Raw genomic sequence first — 20,261 nt, 5'->3', positions numbered from 1 at the left:
TCTGTGATCAGTATAAGTAGCGCGCCCGCCCGGGCGCAGATAATCAGATTGATTGAAAAGCGCCAATAAACACCACCACCAACCAACCCCCGTACCACAAACCAGTGCCTGCCGTGTGAACTCTTCGCTTTCCCGAAAAAGCTGTCGTTTGCTTTTCAAGTCGTCGTACGTCGGTAGTACACTTGCCGATATCCGATTTGTTCAAGTTCACGTGAGTAATTGAAAATAAGATAGTAGACCAAGTGTTTCGTGTGGTTTTGGTTAAATTTAGTTTAGCGGAATTAGATGTCTAGCACGTTTAGATATCGACATGCCATGGGTACAGTCAAAAGAACCAGCTAGAGTCTAAGTAGTAGAGAAGTCGCGACATGACAGCTAGCCATGCTGCGCACGGACCGGACGGGCGCGGCACCCAGTACGGCCGCGTCTGGCTGGTAGAGGCCTTAACTTTTCTATGATGTGCACGGCCACGGGGCAATGTAACCAGTAGGGTCTAACTATTAACATGTTAGAAGGTTAGAGTTTATCATATTCCACATACTAAGAATCTTGCTATGCTACAGGTGATAAGCACAATTGGCTATCCTGGGTTTTAGGGGTCTAAATTATTTTGGGCTTCTAACTTCAGCACAGCCTGCCACAGCGGCACAGGCATACAATACGGACTATGCAATCATGACTTTCTCACTTTAAAAAATTGTAACATCTAAAACTAGAATACACCAACTGACTTAAAAATCCACATGCAGCATGCTAAGACATCAGTAATCACATGCGGTAATACAATAGCTAATTTCTTCTCATTTACTGTTAATTATTAAAGATTAATTACCAAAAAGTCCCCCCAAACCCATGTACAGCTGTAATGCGTCAAAAAAAGCGTTTTACATCTTACGTAAAATCAAGATTTGAGGTCCAAATTTTTATTCTACCCCTAGTGTTTGGTACGGTACCAAATTAATGGATTTTTTTCCTGGCATTGCGTGCATGCAATAAAAAAACAGTGGTCCTTTCAGCTGGAGAAAGTTATGGGGTCTGAAGACCCGTCCTAGTAGGACTCTAGGAGGAGTGTAATCCTGGCTTATTTTTGTGACATTGTGACCTTTTAACCCATGCTGTACAGCTATACATGGAGAAACAGCTTATTTTTCTGCTTTTCCTTAAAGTACTGAAGATACACTACAATATGGTGTGCTGTTCGCCAATAAATGTTCAGCCAGTTTTGAGTTTTGAGCCATTTTCAAATGCTGAGGAAAGTCACAAGTGCAGCCATTTTTTGGTATTTTCAGTGAGGTATTTATATCCTAATTTGACTTCTTAAAAGAATCTTTTTCCCTTATTGAATATCCCTGGATTTTTAGCCATGAAATGTACATATGTAGTAATCTATTGTGTGAACTAATTTTAGCAAATTTGAGCAATAAGAACTTATTTTTTTATATTTTTACAAATTGCTGAGGTAAAATAAGACTGATCCACGCCCATGTTCTACTGTATGATATCATGATATGATATTAGTGTTCAGTGTTCGTATTTCAATGCTTTTTCAATTTGTAAAGATATCATATGCAAAAACATAGTATTTTGGCTTAATATGTCATTATTTGAGTGTCACAGCTTGGATATCAACTCAAGTCATCATAAATCTCATATTCATTCTTCTATCTGTGTTTACAAATATGAGAATGGATCCAAACATTATGCGCACATTCAAGGTCAAACTGTACAGATAATTTTTTTTCATGAAAAATATCATATCTTCCAAAGTACCGGCCCTATTTCCATAAAACTTTGTAATAATGGCCAATGTATGTCTGTTACCTGTTCCTGAAAGTTTCATCTTTTTACTCTTCGGCAAAAGTGAAATATTATAAAACATATTGTGGCGAATCCGGTCGCAGGGCATATCCCTCAGTCCTGACACCGCATCGTAGAAAGGGGTAGATCCCTCTGGTCCTGACACCATATATGTAGCGAATGACTTGTGTTTGGTGGCAGATGTGTGATGATAGATTGATTGGTATCAAAAATGGGGCCCTACGTCGAACTTCGATCAGGATGGCCGAGCTAGGCGTAAGTTCGTTTGGCCGCAATATACGGCCCAAGATACCAGTTAATTCTTGCTACCAATTTATTTCTACCAGTTATCTACCAGTTCTTCATCAACAGTCCGACATACCAGCTTCGCACTTTATCTATTATATTACATCTACCAATCTCTTTACCACCAGTCACCATCAAGGTCCACTCGACTCACCTGCACTCGCTCAGGATTCTTTGGTAGGAAAGATTACTCTTCCAGTCACTTCTTGGTATAACGTTCAACAGGTAGTCTTTAATTCGGGAATACTTCTGTACAAACACAGTCCAACTCGTTTTCGCTGTAATGTGCACAGTTCAGAATGCAGACCCGATCCCGCAATTTCCAAAGTCCCGAACTTCTAGTCCCGTCCCGGCCTTTACTCGTCTCGACTCGACTGCTATGTACGTTTTATACACAGATCTAGGCTTGGCTAGCAATCAGGAGTACACTATCCTGACCGTCGCCTTCACTAGACTGTTTGTACACAGCTAGCTCGAGCTTTGACAGCTCGATCAAACTCAACACGTACTAGACGTGCCTACCTTATCCGTCCCAACTCGACATCGAAACAGAATCTGAATTACCCAATTGTATTTTTACTGAATAATTGTTAGCGTAGTTAATCAATATTTCCACTATTAAAACACCAAACTTAAGAAGCGATTCTCACCAAAACCCTACAAATTTGGTCTCAAATTACTGGTATCCATTACCTCTCTCTGAATCTTCAATCATCTTACCTCCCTAATGCCCTTATCTTACGTAATAAGCATAAATGTGACCAAAACCGTGATTTTTGGACCTTGCCTATACCAACGTTACTACCAACAATGATCGATTACACCTTCATATAATCGATAGTGAAAAATCAATACACAGCTTATATACAGGCCATACAGCGGAATTGATCGATTTCGCTACACGACCCACCGACCCACCAAGCTCGGTCCCCGAGCTTATACCACTTCAATCCTAAACACTTTAAACGTCAACACTTTAAACACAAACTGACCTCCATCACATTCCGACTGGTATCAACTACCAAAATACTTATACTGGTGTCCACCACCAAATCCTTTTAAAACATCACCTTATGATTTATAATAACACTCATCATTCCTTTGAAACCATTAACATTATGTACATTTTTAACGCCACCTCTCCAACCTTGTCTAATACCCCCTTTCTTCCAACATGGACACAACCAACTCAAAATTTGAGAAGAAGAAGGCTAAGACACCAAGACCAGTCGTTACCATATATACCAATTGTAATGTGGATACCAATATGGTTCTACCAACTCTTCAAACCAACTCTACCAACACCTGGTATTGCTTCAATGACGTCCCTCCACTACTCCGTGGAATCACTACATCTCCGTACATAAGCTTCATTGAATCCAACTTAATACCATCGTTCTTCTAGAACAATTACATTAACAATGTCCATCAGTCCTTGGGAAATGTTCGCTTTTTAACAACTTAATGTCCAATTCAAAATTGGGCAGATTAAATTTAGCGTCCGTATCTACCCTTCTCTACCAATAATCGCTTCCACATCTTCCTTCCGGTATCCGCTACCACTTTCACTATCTTCGCGAACAGTCCTCAGAAACGTCCAATTATAACTTATTGTCCAAACTCAATTTGGGCAAATTATGTTTAACGTCCATATCTGCCCACGCGCTTCTACCAAAATTTCGCTTCCACTACTTTTCCTCCACGGTTTCGGTTACTACCTCCAAAAACTCGCCACCAGTCGTCAGGAACCGCTCCGTCTTCCTGGTCCACGTTCGGCCAGGCCGCAACACCAGCGTCTCGGTAGCGCTGAAACTGGTCTTCCCTCTGCGACGTAATTCTCCTAGCCTCCCTCAGATAATCCCCCCGTCAATGTCGGATGGTGACACCTGGACCCCGATTCCACATGTTACCGGGGATTTGACTTCAGGTACCACGTCCTCGATTACTAATCGCCGCCTTCTGCCAGTCAGGTCGAGGAGCCCGCTGCCACAGCTGTCCTCATCCAGCACCGGGGTACTGCTTCTCTCAGAGGTGACGCTCCTCACCGGGCTGACACTTCTCTCAGGGGTGCACCTCTCAGGCATGCACTGGGAAGGGGTTGGAGTAGAGGGGCACAGGGGGGATCTACTCCTGGGTCTGGTTTCCGTTGACGGCGGCTTCTTACTCCTAATTGGCGCATAAACTGGGGTTTTCAAATGTACCCGCCCTGGAGCTACATCGGTGGCGTGAGTCCCGTAGTGGCGTTCTAATTCTCGCTTGTGCAGCGTCTGGAAAGCACAGCGATCACACCTAAATTTGGGGGTGTGCACGTCGAATTCGTGTCGTTGCATCGAGCTTTTACTGGAAAAGGACCGCCGGCACACCTTACAACGGTAGACTTCTCCCCTGTCTGAACAGGACTTGGGTTTGCCGGGGGTAGACATCGTTCTGCATATTCAACAAATAATACCAATCGAATGTTACTCGTGTCTTTAGTCAAATTCCTACAGTCATTCATACACATCTTACAATCAACTCGTGCGAAGCTGGTATCTGACATGGTCCATATTTGCTGCTGCTTCTCCCCCTTCCGGTGTCCGCTACCTGGTATTACAGCTCCTCAGCCGTCCGGCAGCATTTCGTGGGGTTTTAAAATACAGCGCCGCTGTGCTGACGTTACTGGTAGATCCTGGCTCTGCTGACCCAGGCAGCTTTTTCTTCCTAGATAACGGACAGTACTTAATGGTGTGAGCCTCGTCCCCGGTGGCGCGACAAATCGGGCACCTGTATGCCCGAAGTACAGGACAGGTAGTTTTCCCGTCTATGGACTTCAGCGCGTGGCTTCCGTAGACCTGCAAACTTTCACCATTGTTTTTGCAGAAAACGCACCAAGAGACTGATCTGCTGAGTGGTCCATCACTTCCATCTCGTCCTCTTAGCGCGGTGATGTCTGGTAGAATCCCCTCGTTGCTCAGCCAACGGCTACCAGTTGACAGACACCCAGCTGCATCGCCGTCCCTCCGTAAGGTCGGATACCGGTATCTCGTCCCTAGGTCCTGGGATCCACTCTTCTTCGTCACTGTCGCTTCCCCTTCGTCTAACCCCAGGTAGCTATTGAACGAGCCTCGCACCTGTTCAAAATCAAAGAACTGGTTGCCCGTCTCTTGGTCCACGGTCTCCCTCTTCTTCCTCCCCGTTGATACCAGCTTACTCAGCCCGAAATAATCGTTGAAGGGACTGAACAAATCCCTCTTTTTGGAAGATGCCATGTCGTTGCCTGCACTGCACCTGTACATTAATAATACCACAGTCTTTAATCCTTGTTATTTAGCTCGTCGAATATATTCGAGTACCACTCGATTATTTAGATTCGTTACTTAGTGCCTAATTATAATACTGCGGCCGACGCCTATCCCTCTTCGGATAACGCCTTCCTCCATTCCAGTCATCACTGTCGTATGCCGTTGGCACAGTCGGAGACTTCCGGTTCCTAACTGGCGGTTGAGAATCCACTTCTCTCTCTTCATAGCTAGAGGGGTGAGTAGCACCAGCTTCTTCCAGCCCTGACTCGTCCAGCTCCACGTCGGCAGCAGTGACTTGCTGCTGGTCTCTAGCCTGTACCACCTCCGTGTTTGGTTCGAACTCCCAAACTGGTCTTGGTACCCCTGTGTACAGCTTCAACCGATCTACGTGGACAACCAATGGCTTGGAGCGAGGTGTCAACTGGAGTCGAACAGTCACATCCGATATTTTGGTGACTATCAGGTACGGTCCCAGCCATTTGGTCTGAAGTTTTGGACTCTGTCCTTTCACCCTCATCTTCCGCCGTAGCCATGCATACTGGCCCTGGTTGAAGGCAGATCCATGGGCCTTCTGGTCGTAGAATCGTTTCTGCTTTCTACAGGCCGACATCTGTTTCACCCTGGCTCGGTTGTGGGCCCTCTGCATTCGAACCCGTAGCTCCTTCGCATAATCGGTCTGGAGGTCCTGCTGGCTGTCAACATCATCTGGTGTGACGAGGTCACCGGGTAATACCACCTCTCGCCCCAACATTAGCATGTTGGGAGTTTCCCCAGTCGAGTCCTGAGCACAGCTGCGGTAGGCACAGGTGGCCAAGGGGAGAAGTTGATCCCAATCCTTTTCCTGCCTCTCCACGTCCAGTAGTGCAGCAACTGTGTCTATTAGAGTGCGGTTGTACCTTTCTACGAACCCGTCTGACTTTGGGTTGTAGGCTGTGGTCCTGGTCTTTTTCACCCCCATCAGCTTGCAGACTTCACTGAAGACTTCAGAGATGAAATTTCGGCCTTGATCCGAATGTACGAATCTTGGTACCCCAAATCGACAGATGTACTCCACCACCAGTTTCTCTGCCACGGTCTCCGCCCTTTCATCTGGTATTGGGTAGGCCTCCATCCATTTTGTGAAGTAGTCGCCAATCACCAGGATGTACTTGTTCCCATGCTTGGTCCGGGGGAAAGGGCCCATGATGTCCAATGCCACCCTCTCCAACGGGAACCCACTAATCCTTTGTTGTAGTGGTGCTCGAGCAGCTTTACCAGGACACTTCCTTCTGGCACACACGTCACACTGTCTGAGGGTCGAACGAACATCAGCTGCCATGCCGACCCAGTAGTACCGCAACTTCAATCGTCCCAGTGTCTTCTTGATACCAAAATGTCCCCCAGTAAGAGCAGAATGGACCTCATGTATCGCATTCTTTATGAGCGCCCTTGGTAGGATGGTCTGTCTCCGGGTGTTGGTACCATCCGCTGACTCCCATCTGCGGACCAGCACGCCGTCTACCACCTCCAATGCGTCCCAGTGCTCCAACAATCGAGTTGCTTTTTCCGGCCAAGATGACACCACTTCATTGGCTGGCTTCACCCCTTGAATCTTTGCAGCTCTCACCACCAGTATGTCCCCATCCTTCTCCTGAAGACTCCCAATACTCGGGGCTCCCAACGCCTCCTCTGTCAGTGCTCTGACTTGCCCGGGTGGGGTTTCTTGGTCCCGGCCACACTGCCTACATGGTCTCCGAGATAGACCATCAGCATTTCCATGGCTCCTCCCCTGCCGGTGCTGTATCTCGAAATCATACTCCGATACCAGCTCCAACCATTGTGCCAGCTGCCCTCTGGGGTCCTTGAATCGAACCAACCACTGCAATGATCCATGGTCAGTGCGGATGATCACGTGCCTTCCATAGAGATACTGTCGGAACTGGTTGAGGAAGGCTACCACTGCCAGTAATTCCTTCCTGGTGACACAGTAGTTGACTTCTTCCTTACATAGTGTGCGGCTTCCGTACGCAATAACTCTCTCAGTTCCTCCCTGTACTTGCGACAGCACGGCTCCGATTCCATGCTGGCTGGTGTCTGTGTCCAAAATGTAGTCCCCTTCTGGGCAGGGATACGCCAGAATTGGAGGTGACACCAGTCGTTGCTTCAATTTGTCGAAAGCCTCCTGGCACTCCTCTGTCCAGAGAAACTTTTGGTTCTTTCTGGTGAGTTGGTGGAGTGGTCTAGCGATCGAAGCAAATCCTTCCACAAACTTCCGGTAGTAGGAGACCAGTCCTATGAAGCTCCGCACCTCTTTGACACTGTTTGGTTTCGGCCAATTTTGGATGGCCGCGACCTTCTCTGGCTCCGTGGTTACCCCAGTAGATGAGACGATGTGCCCCAGGTATTCCACACTAGTGTGGAACAGTTGGCACTTAGCAGGTTTCAGTTTCAGACCAGCCCCACGCAATCGCTGGAACACAGTTTTCAGTCGACCAAGCTCCTCCTCCACCGTTTTACCAAAAACGATGACATCGTCCAAATACACCAGTAGCGTCTCCCACGTCAGGCCCGCCATCACTCGATCCATTAGCCTCTCGAACGTGGCCGGTGCATTGCATAGGCCAAAGGGCATGACCCGCCATGCATACAGACCACCATTGGCAATGAATGCTGACTTCTTCTTTGCTTGTTTGTCCAGCTCCACCTGCCAATACCCGCTTGCTAAGTCGAGTGTAGAGAACCACTGAGCCCCACTCAGTGCGTCTAATGTCTCATCGATTTTTGGTAGAGGGTATGCGTCCTTCAGTGTGACAGCGTTCAGCTGCCGGTAGTCCACACAAAAGCGCTTACTACCATCCTTCTTCCGTACGAGAACCACATTGGATGCCCAAGGGCTACTGACCCGTTCGATCAAACCCTGGGAGAGGAACTCGTTTATCTGCTTGTCAATTTCCTGTCGTTGCTCCATTGGGTGCCGCCTTTGTGTTTGCCTCACTGGCCTAGCGTCACCGGTAGAAATCGTGTGTTGCACCAAATCAGTTCTGCCCAGGTCCGTTGGTCCTTTGGAGAAGACATCAGCAAATTCGCACAGCAATTCGGCCACCAATGAGTGGTATTGCTGCGGAACCTCTTGGATACTACGATGTAGCAGCTCCGTCAAATGTGATGGCACCCCATCACTAGCTTGTACCCCACTGTCTCGAATCGCCTCCACATCTTCAGTATCACGTACTCCAGTCAAGCAGGCAACTGTCGTCCCTTTCTTTACTACTCTCTCTTCCTTCGTTGGGTTGAAGACTCGTACTGGTAGTATCTCAGCGTCTGCTTCGATTACTGCTCGTGCTACCAGTAGTCCCTTATGTAGAAGCTCGGTGGAAGTTGTCGGTGCTTCTAGCAGACCAACCCCAGTCGCCTGTCGCCGTTTGTCTGCTACCTCTCCCTTTATTATGGCCTCATGACCCGCTGGAACAGCCGTGGTTTCACTGGCAACTATTCTATGACAGAATGGTTGGCCCCGGTAGTCTCGGCATGGAATGATGGCCCATGGCGTCCGGAGCTCCATCTTCTGACAGTCCAACACTGAATTCGTCTGCATCAGGAAGTCCAACCCCAAAATTCCTTCACTGTTGACATTAGCTACCACTACTTCCAGCACGAACAGTAGCTCTCCAAGCTGGATCTCGGCCATGGTTTTACCCCTGGTCCCCAGTGGAGTACCGTCCGCCTGATGCACTATGCTGTCCACACTCTGCAGCGACGGCTTCCGTGCCTCTGCAATCATGTCATAAATGGTGGTAGACACGATTGACTGGGAGGAGCCTGTGTCGATCAAGAAGGTAATTGGCTGTCCGTTGATTTTGGAATTGATGAAGAGGCCCAGTCGTCTACCATCTGCGGTACCCAATGGTCGTGCCTGCTCCCTTCCAGCAGGTTGTGGTTGGAGAGCTGGACCAGTATTACCCTGCGCAGATACTGGTTCTCCCCCTTGGTTGCTGCTCACTGGTGGTGGTCTCTCCATTTGCCCATACGGACAATATCTCCACCCATGGCCCACCTGATTACAGTTGTAGCATCTTCGTGCATCTATGACGGGTGTATTGGAGACTGGCCGTCTTTGTGGAAAGGGGCAATCCTTCCTCCAGTGCCCCATTTGGCCACAATTGAGGCACCTCTCATTCTGGTAGATTCCTGTTGGAAGAGCAGGTATCTTTCCCGTGTTGGCTGCTTTCTGGTTGGTAGACTCAGACCGTGCAATTAGACTTTCTACGGCCTTTGTCATTTTGCTGACTACTCCCTCAGCCTCCTTGGTGGTCCCCTCCTTCTGTTTTCCACTGGTGTTTGTTAACACCCTGCTGTAGCGTGGTCCCCTTCCGTCACACCTTTCCGCCTCCATCTTTAAGAATGCCTCCGTGCTTAGTGCAGCCTCTATCGCCTCATCTAGCGTGCGAGGCTGCGCATGGAACATCCCCTCTCTTATTTCCGGCCTCACGACAGCGTCCATGAAGTGTCCCCTAGCTAAGCGGTCCTGCCCCGCCTCATCAAACTCTTGGTAGGCTAGAGCCGTCAGCTCCCGAATGCTCTGGCCCAGCTCTTGAAGTGACTCTTTGGGTCTTCGTCGCCTCGTTCGTAACTCCGCCAGAAACATCTCTGCCTTCCCTGCAGGACCAAATCGGTGTTTAAGTCGCCCCACCAGCTCTTGGTAGGTTAATTTCCTCCCTGTTTGCTGCACCAGTACCTTAACTGCAGGACCTCTCATGCTGGCCGCAAGGTATTGCAGGGCCTCCTCTTCTGACCACCTGTTTACCCCAGCACATGCCTCGAAGTGGGTTAGGTAATCTAGAATAGGCCCTTTGCCGTCGTACCGGTCTGGTGTCATCTTTATTATTACATCACGTCCCCTCTCGTGATGCTTGAATTGCCCTTCGTCCCACAATTCAGAGCGGCGCCATGGGGTGCTGATTCTTATCGGGACTTCTCTCTCTGGTACCGGGTTGGTTGCCGTTGTCTCTCTGGTTGAATTTGATGCAGTCTGCCATTGCCTTTTGTCAGCTGGAGGTGGGTAGTAATCGTCTTCCAACGTTACATCTGCCCTGCTACTGTCGACCCAGCTCCCTGCTGTAGCACCAGTCGTCCTCCCACTGCTGTTGGTGCTGGTTTTAGCACCCGGAACGTCATATTGTGGTGGTAAAATACCACCCCTGACGCTGGTCCCGTCTGCTGGCTTCACTCTACCAGTACTTCCTGATACTGGTGGTGGTGGCCGACTCATCCCCATCTCAGCCCGAAGTTCGTCCATCATCCGCTCCACTTCTACCATCTCCGATTGCAGCTTCCTCCATAGCTGCGCCGGTGACAGCTGCTTTGCCATGGCTGATTCCTAACCCACTGGTAGCGCTGGTTCTTTCAATCCCACTCCTGACACCACGTGTGGCGAATCCGGTCGCAGGGCATATCCCTCAGTCCTGACACCGCATCGTAGAAAGGGGTAGATCCCTCTGGTCCTGACACCATATATGTAGCGAATGACTTGTGTTTGGTGGCAGATGTGTGATGATAGATTGATTGGTATCAAAAATGGGGCCCTACGTCGAACTTCGATCAGGATGGCCGAGCTAGGCGTAAGTTCGTTTGGCCGCAATATACGGCCCAAGATACCAGTTAATTCTTGCTACCAATTTATTTCTACCAGTTATCTACCAGTTCTTCATCAACAGTCCGACATACCAGCTTCGCACTTTATCTATTATATTACATCTACCAATCTCTTTACCACCAGTCACCATCAAGGTCCACTCGACTCACCTGCACTCGCTCAGGATTCTTTGGTAGGAAAGATTACTCTTCCAGTCACTTCTTGGTATAACGTTCAACAGGTAGTCTTTAATTCGGGAATACTTCTGTACAAACACAGTCCAACTCGTTTTCGCTGTAATGTACACAGTTCAGAATGCAGACCCGATCCCGCAATTTCCAAAGTCCCGAACTTCTAGTCCCGTCCCGGCCTTTACTCGTCTCGACTCGACTGCTATGTACGTTTTATACACAGATCTAGGCTTGGCTAGCAATCAGGAGTACACTATCCTGACCATCGCCTTCACTAGACTGTTTGTACACAGCTAGCTCGAGCTTTGACAGCTCGATCCAACTCAACACGTACTAGACGTGCCTACCTTATCCGTCCCAACTCGACATCGAAACAGAATCTGAATTACCCAATTGTATTTTTACTGAATAATTGTTAGCGTAGTTAATCAATATTTCCACTATTAAAACACCAAACTTAAGAAGCGATTCTCACCAAAACCCTACAAATTTGGTCTCAAATTACTGGTATCCATTACCTCTCTCTGAATCTTAAATCATCTTACCTCCCTAATGCCCTTATCTTACGTAATAAGCATAAATGTGACCAAAACCGTGATTTTTGGACCTTGCCTATACCAACGTTACTACCAACAATGATCGATTACACCTTCATATAATCGATAGTGAAAAATCAATACACAGCTTATATACAGGCCATACAGCAGAATTGATCGATTTCGCTACAATATAAAAGTGGTTTTATTTGAATTCAAAGTAATGCCTACAAAATTGATCATCCATTTTGAGTAGTGAAAATATGACATTAATTCATATTTTGTGATATGTTATGGCTATGTGCTGGCGGTGAATGAAAGGGATATTTATCAGGAATATCTAAAAGCAATTTCAGATGAAAAAAAGCATTCTGCTTTTTTTAAATGAATTTTTCCAATATATTAGCCATTTCAATGTAATTCAACACCCCTAATTAAAATGCTAATTTATGCGCAGTTTAATGCAAAATTTTGACTCTTTTTTTACAAGAAATGAAAATTTGAACACTCAGCTACAACAAACAGCAAAAAAAGCATTTTCACCAAGTTTTTTCATTTTTCCCCTGTTACACAATTGCATACCCTGATTGTGCTATTGACCTATAGAGGATTGGTCAAGAGCTGATCACGTGATAAAGCGTAATTTTGCCCATCACATTACCTAAGAATAAAATTTTGTTACACTCTATGAGGATAGACCTGGGTCAAGTGATAGACCACAGTGCAACGCACTTTTATTTCGGTGCCACACACTGGGCGCGGAGCAAATTCAGTGTTTTGTCATCTACGCGCATATGTCTAAAAAGTAAACTACACTCAGCTGCGCTTCGGAAAGATAGCTACATCCAGATCGCCTCGGAAGTGATAGTTTGTCCCATCGCCTTCACCAACGTTGATTATTTGCTTACTACTTAGTAATCTACATGTACTTTCATTTCTTGTCAACAGCTTTCTAACCTTGTGTTCGTCACTTCTGAAGGATTCTCTTTGAACGTAAATTGAGGGAATTTACAACTATAGTGAACGGGAGTCGAGTGCAGAGTGAAGTTAGTTAAACATGATTAGTTAAGTTACCCCTAAAAAGTTAGTCTGGTTGGTAGCTGTAGGCCTAGGCCTAATTTACTGCAGCTGGTCTAACGTTACAGTTACACAGGCATTAGAAAAGTCTATGTAATCGTGTGTGAGACAACTGCACACTGTACACCTGTATGATAGCCCTACTACATATCGACCACCCTCTTTTAAGCCGACAGCGTATCAATTGGCGCACTGAACGCTTAGTACGCACTTCACTGCACGCAAAGCACATAAAAATGGATTGGCTTTGACTGTTGATGAGGATGGTGTGGGAAAACGCGAAAATTCACTGATTCATTAATGGTTTTAATCAAGGACAAAATTTCGAATGAATGTTTTCACCGAATCGTAATGACTAATGTAATGTCTATGGAAGTTTCTAAAAAGCTTCGTACAACACGGTGTTCAATACAACTCGGTTTGCGTGCATTGTCAGTGCAAAAACAGCGGTCGATCTCAATAAGGAGTGTTATCGCGGGGAGCTGAAACGAGGCCACACAAGTTCGACGGCGATATTTTTGCACTGAAACTTCGAATCGAAAAGAGAACAACGGCATTTGATAGAGCTGGATTTTCTCAATCATGTAGGTCAAGTTTTTTACGTGAATTTCAGTGTTAAATATTCTTATCAAGCAAATAAACATTAGGCGGTCGATGAGTAGTAGGTCCAACCATACATGTAGACACTGTGAGACAGTGTACATGTACCGTTCCTTTTTTCAACAATCATCAAAACTGTTAGTGTTAGTATAGCTGTTTATAAATATAATTTCTACAACCAGATAAGATTCTATCTCCTTTTCTCTATTTTTTATGTTGATCCTCCCTACCTAGATACAGAATGGCAGTGTCGGAAAGTACGCCACTAGACTCGCTGGAGCTCCTCTCGGTGGCTGAGAACCTTGGACCGTACGCATGGCGCAAGCTTGGCCTGTACCTGGGCCTTACTGAGGTGAGGCTAGCCAACTGGGAACGGCAGTTCCACATGAACACGGAGCAAGCTGCCCACCAGATGCTGATCACCTGGAACAACAGCCAGGACGAGGAAAAAGGGCGACGGTTGCTGATGGCTGCCCTCGAGAGCTGCAAATTACGCAATCTGTCTGATAAAGTCCAGAATGGTAAATAAAAGGAGAGTGTACAAAGTAGTTGTCTGCTTTTATGCATAATTTACCATTTATGCAGATGAAACAAAGGACCATCATTAGTGCTTTAAAATAGTTCTAAAAAGTGAGTTTGGGATAGAAGTTACCGCTGTAAAAGTTTGAATTGGTAAAGTGGATGTTAGTTATTGTTAAATATAAAAGATATGAACAATAGTTATAATAAAATTGTATCCAGATTAAACCGTGCACAGTAAAGGTTTATTGAGAAAAAATACAGATGTCTCTTTATATGATAGGATGCTTTGTGGTTCAACAGACCTGTACACATGAAAGTATGCATTAAAAAATGTAATTTCTTGGAAGTTTTTTCAAATCACTGTTCCCAAATGTAAGCGGGACCTTTAATCTACTATTTTTTTAAACAAAGTAGTTTTCTCGTCCGGGTTTTTTGAAAGCAGTAATGAGGGCGGTCCTTACTATTTACTATTTTTGATCGAGCAGCCATGTCAGGCTCCATTTTGGCACTTAGGTGAAGCATGCTCAACATATGAATACAGTGAAATCTAGAAAGTAAGAGGTCTGATATAAAACAAAACCATGTATGAATATGACAAGTTAATTTTACTGGTCCAAGCTCATGTGTTTTGACCCTGAGTGATATAACAAGAAACCCAATCATAACAATGTTGGTTTCATGTTCCGATGGACTTCAAACACAAATTCAAGTTTTCTGATCTAAAAGGATTTGGTTTATTTCAAGGATAATTTTATGTTGTACCTAGCATTCATGAAATATTACTTCCAAGACTTGTAGGGTGATTTATAAATTACCGATTCATAAGCGCGACAATTCATCATGTACGATCTGGCTCAGGGGAGAGTTGTACCAGATCAGTACAACTTCTACACGTTGCATGTTGCACATGGGTACACACGCGCGTACGTACCGAGCGCGCGAACCACTCGCTAATGGTCAATTCCATTGTGACTTATGGGACAAAGTAACAATTTTCGGCAATTTCAAACCAGTATTTTGAGAAAATAGTTGCATCAAATGCATTTTTCTCAGTTCATGGTTAGATCCATCATATCACAGTTTATAAAAACACCATACTTAGTTTGAAAAGTATCATTGCATTACGTACAGCAACGAAAAATTGCTGTCGTGACTTATGGGACATTTGAGGACCACCGTTTTTCACATGGGAAAGTAAGTTCTGAAATATTCTTACACACAGAGTCTCTGGAAAGATATTTTCTTTCCTGAATGTAGCAAAGGGTTGGTGCTTACCCTGAGCCAAGTGGTATGAATATCTACTCATTGGTACAGTAGCAGGATAGGGAAAACCAGTGTGACTGATGGGACACAAAAACGTGACTTATGGGACGCTATCAACTACCACTTTTTGAGATTGAGAGAATAATATTTACTGATGCCGGAACAAGTTCTAGAACATCATAAAACCAATCTATGACCAAAGAACATTCAGAAAATAAGCCATCTGAGAATTACACAAGCTGTATTACGGTCATAATAGTGTATCAGAAATGATACAAAAATTCTGCAAAAATTAGCAATTTTCGTGAAAAATGAAGGTTTTTCGGACATAACTCCACTCCACGTTCACCGATGTTCACAAATGAGGTATCAAAATATCCGTTGTGAAAGGCTGCTTTGAGTAAACACACTCAGATCATCTAATTAAGCTTCATTAATCATCTATACTCAATAGTTTGATTTTCATAAAATGCAACCTTTCCGTGGAATTGACCTAATGAGAATGACTTCAATGGCAAAGCATTTAACATTTTACACACAACAAACATCCTTCACAATTATTGCTACGTTGAATCATATGGCACTTTTGATTGAAAAAGACTACTTGACTCAAAAAAAGGCTAATGTACATGTATACATGATACAATGTACTTACCGTACCACGGTGAGCTGAGGCGCGGAGACATACTGGAAAGTGTATGTAGACCTACGTAATTTTCAGTGTAAACAATCGCAGTCTGTATGGAGGATTTTCTGAGTTTGCAGCGGGACAACCGCCCGATAAAAAATAGTAGATACATATATCATGTATCAAAAAAATTGATGCAGCAATCAAAAAGGGGTGCAGGTGGGGATGAGAAACAACAGTTTTTGATATTTTTAAAGCCAATTTTAGAAAATAGTAAATAGCAAAGGGCGGCGGCCAAAATAGATGTGCGAGAGGATGAGCAACTATGTACTATCTTCTTTTACTTTGTCTTATCTATTATATTGAACTGGCTTTTCCCACAAAAAGCAACAAAATCAGGCTATTTCTTAATTGAAATTTGGATAGGAAAGTGAGTCCTTGACATCAATTTTTGTTCATAGATGTATTTCTTTTTTTCAACTGTAAAGTCAACTTTGACGTGGTATGGAATTGCTCTGTAAGGAATGTCACATGATCACAATTGTTTGACTGTCCATGTCAATCAGAGAAGAAAGTAAAGCATGCAAATGGTGTATATTTGCAAATAAGGCACAAGATTTTATGCTTTACTGTGGTAGTAGATTTGTAAAACTTTGGATAGTGGCATTATGCATTTTTTTTTGGTATTTTCTAATATTACTGACATTACAGAGACTCCAACCCCAAGCACCTTCTGATCTGGAGATTCTCCTGCCTGAAACCCCTAGCAAACGGGAGACTCCAAGTTGATGTGTGCGAAGCGCCAAGTTCCTAGGGTTCTAGATGCTCTCTCGTGCTATCTAAGGCTTATGTTTTTTCAACATACGATAGAAATAAGTAAGAAATCCTTTCCAATGGGAGACAAAGAGCCAGGGCAGGAGAAATTAAATCTCAAGCGGGAGAACAGGAGATTTTGCAAAAATGGGTTTTCAGCGGGAGATCTCCCGTCGAAAACGGGAGAGTTGGAGTCTCTGCTGTGAAACAGCAACTTGTACAGTATTAGGCACATGTCAGGTTGATTGACATGACATAGTCACTTCGTTCTGAGCCATAAAAGACAGGCTGATTTTCTTATACACATATATCCTATTTGCCCCAACCTAAGAATACTCGGGCTAGTCTTCAACAGGGTAATTGTAACAACAATGTAGCTGCCATGTCCATACAAAATTTTTGAAGTTTTGCAGATTTACCACTAGTTTGCAGAAATGTGTGAATTACAGTGATTCTGCTCACTGATGATAATAAAATGACCATGATAAGTTGTGCCTTTGTTTCTTGTTCTCAATGTTCTGTATTTCTCTGGGACCACTGTCAAAAGTTATATTTCTTGCAGTTGTGCATTCTGTGCTCTTTGCACATTATTATGCAGATTAATTATCATTATTTCACTGCATTTTTTCACTTTGACTTTTTCTTTATCTCATGTACCTGATTTCGCACCCTATAGGTCCCATTTTAATATTATTATTATTATCATCATCATAATGCCCTTTCTGTCACAGGAGCATTCCGAGCCCGCCTACCAGACGGAATGAAACCTGTCCAAACAACGGAGGCAAACAGCTCTGCGCATCAGATGCCCCATCCTCAACAAGCCCATCGGCAGCCACCCCAGGCCTATCCCCTGCCACCTCAGCAGACAGCTCAACCTGCCCCGATAGCAGGTGGAGGAGGCGGAGACCACCTACAGTTGGAGTTGTCCGAAATTCTCTTGTGCGACGTGGCGATGAAACTTGGTGCAGAGTGGCGATTTGTAGGAACGTATCTTGGATTTCTCAACTCGGAAATTGAAATCTTACAGCAGCAACACAACCTTGTATCTGTAAGCATTATATTCTATTTACTTTTTGACCTTTTGTTTCGAATGTATTTAGAAATTCTATCTAACTAGCCAGGGCTTGTGCCCAACAAGGGGTTTGCGCAGCATCTATAAGCCAGTTTGGAGAAAGCTCATGTGCACACAGGTACAATTGCTTTAATAGGCACTTCACTCAATTCAAAGGGTCATAATGCTCAGCTTGCCTCACATAGCAATTTATAGAACTCGTATTCAAACAAAGAATGAACCTGCATAAATCTGGTGACCAGAATGGTTCGTCAATCAACTTATAAGAAACTATTACCCACGTGTTTTTCCTGTCAACTTGTGATACTGTTCACTCTTGATTTTTAGTGCTCTCTGGCATGGCGCGGTAAGGTACGGCATCTTTTGGAGCGCATTAGCAAGTTATGTGTAATTTACAGCCTAGTGTCTTGACACACAGAAGGTCAAACAATGCGCGATAAAATCTATTGATATCAGAGTTTTTAGTGGATTAATTCAATCACTCATGTGTGTGTTTGTTCTCGTAAACAGCTTCAATGGGGGACATTGTAGTGTTTCACTCCAGGCAATTGTACATTTCACACTGGGTACCACATGTATATGCCCATTTGTTCAGAGCCTTTAAAATCAAGTAATAAAAAGTGCCCTCTTAACCCATTCCTCCCGCAATTCTCTGAGCACCTTTAACTACATGTGCCATGGAACAATGAAAATATCGATCGGGTGCGATATATGGATAGAGAGTGCGCTGATGTGCTCACACACTCTACACAAAAGAGGCACCTTAGTGGAGTCAGTGAATGCAAAAATTTACTGTGATCAGCCTTGATTGCTATGTACACCTTCAAACAAGTTTTATATTAACAAGCACACACTACATTGGAAAAAAGGCAAATAATACTGTGATACATGCAGCTTGTATGTATACAGAAAGATAACAAATATTGATAGAAGAATCTCTAATCTTTCTATTAAAGCCATTTTTCTGGGCAGCATAACACTTGATTAACATGAATTTAGGCCACCAATGCAGGCCCTCCTGTCTATATTTTGGGAAAACCTAGTATATCAGGTTCCCATATATCAGTTGAAGCCACAGGTTAACATATAATTTGTAATGCGTACGGCCTAGGGGGTACCCCAGCATTAATGCCCCTGCCCGTTAGACAGGTGTAGGCGAAAACTCTTTACACTATTCAAATAGGAAAATTTGAAAGTTTGTACATACATGTATATCCTCCATTGTTGTGTATGCACCTATACATAACATGATGCCTGTGTACGTGTATATATATATATATATACATGCTAAACTAATAGTATTTTTTCATGGTGTGCAATTTCGATTACCGGTAGTCAATTTATTTAAGAAAAAAAAAATGAAAACAAATTCCAGAAGCAAACAATGCAATATAGCTGGTTACTTAATACCTTGAGCAAACTGTCGTATCCCTGGCTGCAGCATCTTACGAGAATGCGTGTGTGTTAGCCTTACAACTTGATTTAAATACTGTGTATGCCTACATTATTTTAACATGTATGTGTGTTTCACTCTATTTTTTTTCTTTCCCAGGAATGCATTTTCCAGATGCTCCTTCAATGGCGGAAGAAAAATGGCGTCAACGCGACCAAAGCCAAGCTCAAGAAAGCGTTAGAGAAAGCGGGCCGGAGTGACCTATCACTGTATGTGGACAATCCAGATGATTAACCATTATCTACCATTATTTTATTATCTTTTTTAAGGAATCCAATCATGAGGATGAGACATTTGTTGAAGTGAGGATGCGATGAAGAACGTGAAACGTCAGTTGATATCCTCAGGGTTTGCCTCATACGCCAATGCCTTCAGGGACGGTAGCTGCGTCTATGTGAGCTTCGCAATGCATGATGTACTTTATACTTATGGAGGCAAGTCAAAGCAGTGTACGAGGTCCTGAACAGAATCATGAGATGAAAGCTGAGGGTTTGGCATCTGTACATTGTAGAAACCATTTCAGAAAAAAAAAAAAAATTATGAAGAAGATACTTTTCATCATGGTGTGCAGCTGGGCATATTCCATGACAGAATTTGCTGTATCCGTGGTACACGTTCACTTCCATTTCTTTGTAATACTGTATATGCCATTTATTTAGCAAGCCTAAATTTTCTCGAATCGGGACTTCCCCACCCCACGATTTCACATGTGGACAAATTTGCGATTGTGGAGTACAGTACTATTTCTGAACGGAAAAATGGATGCACGCATGTTGCATTCATGTACGTAAGCATCAGAGCTAATATATGCACATGTTTTTAACCCGTTGAGGACGGTTTGATTTTGCTACAACACGCAATTCCCATAGACACCTGCCCGAGTATACTCGGGACTCGTCCTCAACGGGTTAAATTCACCAATAGCATGCAACTCGCAAAACTCATTTTTGTGTGAGTCACAACTTGCAGATATATTCCCACCTGTAATACAACATATTAGTGCTTTGTACCTAATCGGCATGATGGAATCTCTTAAAAAGGGATAATGCCTTTTTTATCATTCTGTCACTCTTCTTCTCTAGTGGAAGAATTTCATTTCTGGTCAGTT

The 20,261-nt window shown here is 44.2% G+C and overlaps 2 protein-coding genes across 2 annotated transcripts; one reads left to right on the top strand and one right to left on the bottom strand.

Annotated features, from left to right (window-relative positions):
- Window positions 1-95: 95 nt before the first annotated feature.
- Window positions 96-19,667, top strand: LOC139730193 (uncharacterized). The gene is made up of 4 exons (XM_071641088.1): window positions 96-211; window positions 13,634-13,920; window positions 17,357-17,676; window positions 19,253-19,667. The coding sequence occupies exons 2-4, from the start codon at window positions 13,641-13,643 to the stop codon at window positions 19,385-19,387; spliced, it is 735 nt and encodes a 244-aa protein (XP_071497189.1). The 5' UTR covers window positions 96-211; window positions 13,634-13,640; the 3' UTR covers window positions 19,388-19,667.
- On the bottom strand, window positions 4,683-5,351 carry LOC139730175 (nanos homolog 1-like). Its single transcript, XM_071641071.1, has one exon. It carries the CDS (start codon window positions 5,349-5,351, stop codon window positions 4,683-4,685), a length of 669 nt encoding a protein of 222 aa, XP_071497172.1.
- Window positions 19,668-20,261: the final 594 nt, after the last annotated feature.

Source organism: Diadema antillarum, unplaced genomic scaffold, assembly GCF_040938485.1.
Source record: "Diadema antillarum isolate AM-2024a unplaced genomic scaffold, OU_Dant_1.0 seq00000297_RagTag, whole genome shotgun sequence".
NCBI lineage: Eukaryota > Metazoa > Echinodermata > Echinoidea > Diadematoida > Diadematidae > Diadema > Diadema antillarum.
Note: the sequence above shows the minus strand (reverse complement) of the source record. Positions and strands in the feature narration are given on the sequence as shown.